This window comes from Acipenser ruthenus, chromosome 6 (genome assembly GCF_902713425.1).
Source record: "Acipenser ruthenus chromosome 6, fAciRut3.2 maternal haplotype, whole genome shotgun sequence".
NCBI lineage: Eukaryota > Metazoa > Chordata > Actinopteri > Acipenseriformes > Acipenseridae > Acipenser > Acipenser ruthenus.
Window position 1 is genome coordinate 23,203,397 of NC_081194.1, and position 7,780 is coordinate 23,211,176.

The following is a 7,780-nucleotide window of genomic DNA, read 5'->3' on the forward strand; positions in this document are numbered from 1 at the left end:
TTTCCAATTCCCAGATCCAAAAGGAGAGTTCTAGGGAGGAAGGACTCCGAGGAGGACCGTGCGCGGAACCACTCCCCGTCTCCCCCTGTCACACCCACTGGAGGGGTCCCCAGTCTGGCCTCGCCGCACCGTCAGACAGGCTCCATCCAGCGCAGCATACGCAAATCTGCCACCAGCAGTGACAACTTCAAGGCCCTACTTTTGAAGAAGGGCAGCCGCTCCGAGACCAGCTTCCGCATGTCTGCCACAGAGATGCTGAAAAACACAGCTCCCAAATTCCAGAGGACATGCTCCGAGTCCACTCTGGATCTTCTTGACAGCCACAGCGGCTCCCCCGGGAAAAACAAGCCAGCGCAGGATGAATGGGCCAAGAGCGAAGGGTTTCTACCCAGGAGTGCCTCCCTCTCAGGCACCAAGTACGGTCGCTCACGCACGCCTCCATCGGCTGCCAGCAGCAGGTACAATGCCCGTAACCGCATCCTCAGCAGCCCAATGACAGTTATTTGTGAGGGAGAGGGTGAACTGGCAGAGTCAATTCACTCTAAGTCCGCTTCCAGCTTGGGGAATGCGAACGGAATGTCCACAGGCAGGCTTCAAAGCAGCCAAAACTTAGTACATACTTTACCATTGCAAGAAGAGACTTCCAGTCCTAGTTCCCAAACAGACTGCTCAAAGAAATCTGAGAAAGTGTGTCCCTCTGAGAACTGCAATGGCACTTTATTGTAGGAACAAAGCAGTTAAGGGCTGGGGGACCCTTGAACGGACATTTCTGTGATAATCGTGGTAGGCAGGAGACTTCGAAGAGAAGCAACCCTGCTTAGTGCCGGGACTCTCCCTCACAAGACAAATAGGGTGCTTTGGAGTGTTGAAGCTCTGGGAGAAAAATAACTGTAAACTGAAAGCAGAGCCTGTGAAATGAACATTTCTTTTCTTTTTTTGTAGGTTAAGGATTGAAAATAAATAATGACTGCAATGTTTCTGTTTATTTTCATCGGTTATTTTGCAGGAAATGACAGAAGTAGATAGAAAGCTAGGCTGTAACTGAGCAGTAGGTGGTAAAAGGTGTAGGTTTTCAGGTAGTTTCTGCTGGGTTGAGCTGACATGAGTGGTGCTACAGTTTAAAGAAAGTAGCTGGGCTGGAACTAAAGGCAAGTAGTTTCTTCTACAATTTTGACAAAAGGAAAACATTGAATTACTTTATGTGAGAATGCACAAAGTGAAGGTAACAAGATTGTTTGCACCAGCCTTATTTAATTTTTTTTAAAGAAAATATTGGTTCCGAATAACACTCCACCATGGAAAATGTGGTGTATTTTTATAGCACATAAATCTTTTGATAACAATGAATATGGCTCATCAACACAGCCCTCAAGTTCAGTCTCACATCTTTTTGTAGCAATATCTAAAATGGAAAGGGTTAAAACATTGTTTTAAAAAAAAAAAAGACAGCTTGCCGAAACAGCATGAGGTGTTTTTATAAAAACAAGATGGCACTGCCAGAGTGAAAGTACATTGTAGGTTTTGAAAACCTTTATAGATATATTTTAGTTTGTAGATTTTGCACTACAATTACTTTTATTGTTTTGGAAGAACTTACTATTTGAGATACAGGATGACAAAACATAACTGACCACCCTGATATACTTGCTAACATTTGGTTACCAAAGATTACATTTTTTTCAAAGTTCACAATTAGTTAAAGGAGTCTAACCTATTTTATGTTAACAGTTTTTCTTTTGGCAAACCTTTTGAAAACAGCAAAAACTGACTTGTGTGCTCATTTGGTATTGTTTTTACTTTTTACGACTGACACAATTTAACTTTCCTGTGCAGTTTTATATTGTTTGTAAATATATAGAAACTGTAAAAGTACCTTTTGACTTCTTTATACTTTACAGAATGTATACATTTTTAGAACCTTTTTGAAAGAAAACCCCTTTGTAGACTATTTATTTTAGTACAGTGAAAACTGATTGTGACTTTTTCATTTGCGGTCGAACGTGTTGGTGTTCAGTAGTATTGTAAATTCAGAGGCCTTTACGAGAGCACCAAATGCTGTGATTACATGCTTCAAATAAAGCAAGGCTGCTGAATGGGTCTCTGTAATGTTTCTGTAATAAGCACTGTAGTTTTCTACACCTGTCACAGTGGTCACTCACTGATTTACCATTCTATTACAGACCTCTCAGGCCTCAACGAAATGAATTTCATGTATGACAACACACTATTTCTATCTTACAAGGTGTTCAGTGTAAAATAATAAGAATATACAGTATATCATTTATATTTTAGATGAAAACACTTGTGGACCATTTTACCTAGGCCAGAAGGGAATTGAAAAAAATCTACTGTATTTGTTTCATAAAGGTCCATCATGCACATATCATCTCTATAAACATGTACTGGAATGAATGGGTCAGAGAACCCATGCCATGAAAAAGCCATAATGGGATCATGTACTTTTTACCATGCTCTTGCAAAATTTGTAATTTAATGGATGTATTGCTTTCTGATGAAAAAGTACCGATATTCAATGAGCTTCTCATCTTACACTGGAGAGTATACATTACAGTTCTGGGAGGTGTTCACATATTAAGGGTTGCATGCTGAACAGCTTAAAATCAAAGAAAGAGGGAAACCATTGTGCAGTTTTCAACACAGCTGTCAGTGTTTACCTTGAACAACAAATCATCTTGATAGGTACGTTGATCTATTGCTCTGCTGCCATATTATGCAGCATCTATAAAATGTAACCGTATCTCCGTGAGGTGGATATCTTTTCTTTGCTCATTGTAAAACAGGTGGGTCAGAAGCTTTATTCGGTTAACTAGGCACAATGCTCATAAATAAATAACATAAAAGAAATACTGAAGCAGTGTATTAGAGGTAAAACGTTATTGTTACACAATGTTAAAAAAATACATGCAATTCCCTGTAACCCTGTATAACTCTTTCCATTTATGACACTGCCGGTATTCCAACCAACATTGTTGACCTAAACAGAATTCAGTTAGCAACTCCATACATCATGTTACTGCACCATCAGCTGATGCCTTTTGCCCAACTTTTTAAGCTAACAATCGGAGCTTCTAAAAATGCAACATCTGTGGGTTCCGTGTTTAATTTATTTTTTTTGCTGGAGACATGTCTGTTTGATATAATTTTGATATATACAGACAGCTTTATGAGCCTTCTGTGTTTCTGAATACCCACCGAATACTGTGAATTGTAGAACAAGAAATTAAAGAGAAAAATACCCCTAGAGTCTGCGAGAGCGGGGGCGGAAGATGACTCAACGTTGGACAACACGGTTAACGACTTAGGAACGGAAACGGATGAGTATGGAGAGTACTTCACAAAAGACTAGTTCAAGATCTGCAGTTAACAAAGACATGGAACTCCAGGTTTGTGTCTGCGGCTGGAGCAAGGCGACAACGGTCAGGGGTTTGAAGATTCATCAAGGGAGAATGAAATGCTTGAGGGAGAAGGGACAAGGGCCTCGCATTGATCAGTACTTCTTACGAAGTCAGTCAAGTCAGTCGAATGAAATCCAGCGACAGGAAGCAAACCACAGTTCGCAGGATATCAGCACCCCTGTCATAGATGTGAGGAGGACTTGCATGGACACAGTTAGTGATGAACCTAATGATCCTTGTGAACCCGGTCAGACAAACCAGCATAAGAGAGAAAAGAACCTCAACGGGCACAAGCCTGGAGTTAAATGGCCAAGAGCTTGTGAGAAAACTGCATGGGACACAGTAAACACAGATCTCTGCGTTGCATTGGAAAGATTAAGTGGAACAGTTGAAAAGAAGCTGGATAAATTTGGGGACATCATCTACGCATATGGAAGTGAGAGGTTTGGAGTTGAAAAAAGGAAGGAAAAAGTACAAACTATTCCTGGAAAGTCTAGACGGCAGCAGGAGATTGAACGCTTAGTTAGAGAAAGGAGACAGCTGAGGAACCAATGGAGAAGAGCAGAACAAAGTCAGAAGGAGGGACTCAATCTCTTACAAAGGGTCATAAAAGATAAGCTTGCAACATTGCGCAGAGCTGAGCGCCTACGGAAACGCTACAAAAAGAAGGAGCGTGCGAGAGCTAACTTTTATAAAGACCCATTCAAATTTGTAAAGAAGTTATTCACCAGTGAGAAGAATGGCACACTAAAAGCATCTAAGGTTGAGCTGGAGAGATATTTGGAGGAAACACATACAGATTCAAAAAGGCAGGAGCCTATGTCAATTCCGTCAGACATCCCACCTATCAATCCACCAGAATACCAAATGGAGGACTGTGCACCTAAGTGGAAAGAAATAGAGCAAGCTGTGAAAAAAGCAAGGGCTTCATCATCTCCAGGGCCTAATGGAGTTCCGTACAGAGTGTACAAGAGTGCTTCAGGAGTTCTACGAATTCTGTGGAAATTGATGAAAGTGGCATGGGAAAAACAGGTTGTACCAAGAGCATGGCGCCGAGCAGGTGGAGTCTTTATACCTAAAGAAAAAGATTCTACAAGCACCAGTCAGTTTCGTCCCATTTCCCTATTAAACGTAGAAGGCAAGATTTTCTTCAGCATTATTGCTCAGAGATTGTCAGCTTACCTATTAAAGAACCGCTTCATTGACACTTCAATACAAAAAGCGGGCATTCCAGGTTTCCCAGGTTGCTTAGAACACATCAATGTGATCTGGCAACAAATTCAATCAGCTAAAAAGGAGAGGAAGGAGCTCCATGTGACATTCCTGGATTTGGCTAATGCATATGGTTCAGTGCCACATGAACTACTTTGGGCAGCATTTGATTTTTTCAGTGTACCGATGACAATAACAAATTTAGTGAAAGCCTATTTTGGAGATTTGCAATTCAGTTTTTCAACTTCAGAATTCAGCACTACATGGCAATGCCTAGAGGTTGGAATAATGGCAGGATGCACCATTTCTCCACTGGCTTTTACCATGGCAATGGAAGTAATCATTAGGGCATCAAAATGGGTAGTAGGAGGAGAGCGCTTGGCTTCTGGAATGCGACTACCACCAATTCGAGCATACATGGATGACATGACAACCATGACTACAACAGTAGCCTGCACTAATCGATTATTGGGCAAATTAGCCAATAACATTGAATGGGCACGAATGCAATTCAAGCCCACTAAATCAAGGAGCATCTCTATAATTAAAGGCAAAGTAGTAGATAAAACATTCTTCATTAATGGTGAGGCAATACCAACAGTGTCTGAGAAGCCAGTGAAGAGTCTTGGGAGATGGTATGACGGGGATCTAAAGGACACAGTTCGTGTGGGAGAAGTTAGACAACAAGCAGTGGAAGGGTTGAAGAGCATAGACAGCTGCGCTCTACCAGGTAAACTAAAACTCTGGTGCTTTCAGTTTGGTCTACTGCCGAGGTTGCTGTGGCCACTGACTGTGTACGAGGTTTCTTTGACAACAGTAGAGAAGCTGGAAGCTTTAATCAGTTCATACATCAGGAAATGGTTGGGAGTTCCACGCTGCCTCAGCAGAGTGGGACTTTATGGTAAAGGAATACTGCAGCTACCAGTCTCTGCTCTAACCGAGGAGTTTAAGTGCGCCAAGGTCAGACTGGAAATGACATTAGTAGAGTCACGCGATAAATGCGTAAGGGAGGCAGCACCTGTGTTGAAAACTGGAAGAAAGTGGGCGGCAAAGAAAGCTGTGGAAGATGCAAAGGCTGCCCTTCGAATTGGTGATATCATGGGGCAAGTTCAGCATGGAAGAGGGGGTCTTGGTTTCAGTTCAACTCCTCCTACATGGCACAAGGCGGCCCCAGCTCAAAGAAGGAAGCTGGTAGTCAACGAGGTGCAAAAGCAGGAGGAGAGGATGAGGTGTATAAAGGCCATTTCCCAGGCCAAACAGGGAGAATGGATGAGATGGGAGAGTGTGGAACAACGCAAGATTGGCTGGCAAGACCTATGGTCAATGGAACAGAGCAGGATCAGTTTCCTCATCAGGTCAACATATGATGTTCTCCCATCACCACAGAACCTAAACCTCTGGGTTGGAGAGGATCCCTCATGTCCTTTGTGTTCATCACCTGCAACATTAAGGCACATTTTGACAGGATGTAAGGTGGCTCTTAGCCAAGGACGGTTTACTTGGCGCCATGACCAGGTGCTGCGATGTTTGGCCTTAGCATTGGAAGACAAGCGTAACATGACCAATAAGTTGCCACCTGTTCCATCAAAACATTACACACAAAAGACAACATTCCTCCGCCCAGGAGAGCAACCACCAAGAAAAGGTGTTAAAACCAATCCTCGCCCAGGACAACTGGAAGCTGCTAGAGACTGGAATATGCTGGCAGATGTTGGTCAACGGCTTATTTTTCCACCTGAGATTGCCACCACTAACCTTCGACCAGATATTGTCTTGTGGTCTGGATCAGCACGCCTTGTTCACCTGGTAGAGTTAACAGTGCCATGGGAGGACGCTGTAGATGAGGCGTATGAGAGGAAGAAACTGCGGTATGCTCAACTAGCCACTGAAGCGGAACAGCGAGGATGGAGAGTTCGGGTTTACCCAGTGGAAGTGGGTTGTCGAGGATTTGTGGCACACTCTACAACCCGGTTTCTCAGAGACGTCGGATTCAGTGGCCAAGAGTTGCGTCGCACAGTGAAGAACTTATCTGAAGCAGCAGAGAGGAGCAGCAACTGGCTGTGGTTGAGACGGAAAGATTCTGGCTGGGGACAGGTAAGTAAGCTGGGCTGAGTTGAGTGGGGGACGGAGGGGGGTGATGCTGGGACGCCAGAATCACCGTCGAGCCCTCTTGAGGTGTCGTGGGCTAGTCGACGAAACACTGAGGATGGAAGGTGCCCACTTGAAAACCCCAGAGATGTACCCTACTTAGCTCAATCCAGACGGTTGTCATGCTGATGCGCTGGGGAGGCCGCACTTTGGTTGATCCCCGGAGCCAGCATCGCAGCCGTTGTGTGTGCTGATGCGCCAGGGAGGCAAAATAAGCTGATCCCTGGAGCCAGCATTACACTTCAGCCATTAACACCAGACAGAAGGATACCTACATCATCATATGGAAGGAAACGTAAATGGATGGAGATGCATATGGATCACATTAGTTTACTGTAAAGCTACGTCTTAGTTGGTGCTTATCTTGGCGAGAGCCGAGTTCAAATCAGCATGAAGTTTTAACATCTACTCTCGTGTAATGGAAATCGTCAGCATACTTCATTATAACAACAGAAATAATAAAGACAATAATATTCTGGCAGTAAGGCAGTAATCGTCTATCTAAAGTCTTTTATATTCAATAATTATAAATTGCTGAGGATCTTTTAGCCAACCAGAGTGCACGTTTCTCCTGCTTAATTCCACAACACATCAGAGAAACACAATTCAACTGTACCATATACCTCATTATTGGTACGGTTGCAAAGTCAAATAAAAACGGTGACATCTCAACTGGCCACCTACCGGTTTACAGTATATTCTTTATTAACCTTTTCCTTCTTTTCAATAAAAATGACAATGAACTAAATAAAGTTTGGTCATGAATGGAAAACAAATATAGCTTATTTTTTAACTTGTATACGAATAATAAAGACTGTGAGAGCCTGCATATGGGTTATATTAATGCAGCTGCTTCAACCGATATTTGCCGTCCCATAACTCTATATGCTAACAGGTTTACATGCTTTACCTGACCATAACCCGCATGAAAACATACGTTAGACAACATTAAAGTCAGAAAAACATCCCTTTTTGATGGTGACAAACAAGTACTGCAAAAGTAC

At 42.9% G+C, this 7,780-nt stretch overlaps 1 protein-coding gene across 11 annotated transcripts in view; it reads left to right on the forward strand.

Annotated features, from left to right (window-relative positions):
* LOC117411250 (NHS-like protein 1) overlaps positions 1–2,093 on the forward strand; it is a 130,205-nt gene extending 128,112 nt beyond the window's left edge. For 10 of the 11 annotated variants that reach the window (XM_059025241.1, XM_059025243.1, XM_059025242.1 and 7 more), the window contains one exon: positions 15–2,093. In XM_059025241.1, the coding sequence (XP_058881224.1) occupies positions 15–726 (712 nt within the window). In that variant the 3' untranslated portion in view covers positions 727–2,093. The remainder of the gene's footprint in view (positions 1–14) is intronic. The other variant, XM_059025250.1, reaches the window with a different exon arrangement.
* The last annotated feature ends 5,687 nt before the right edge of the window (positions 2,094–7,780 follow it).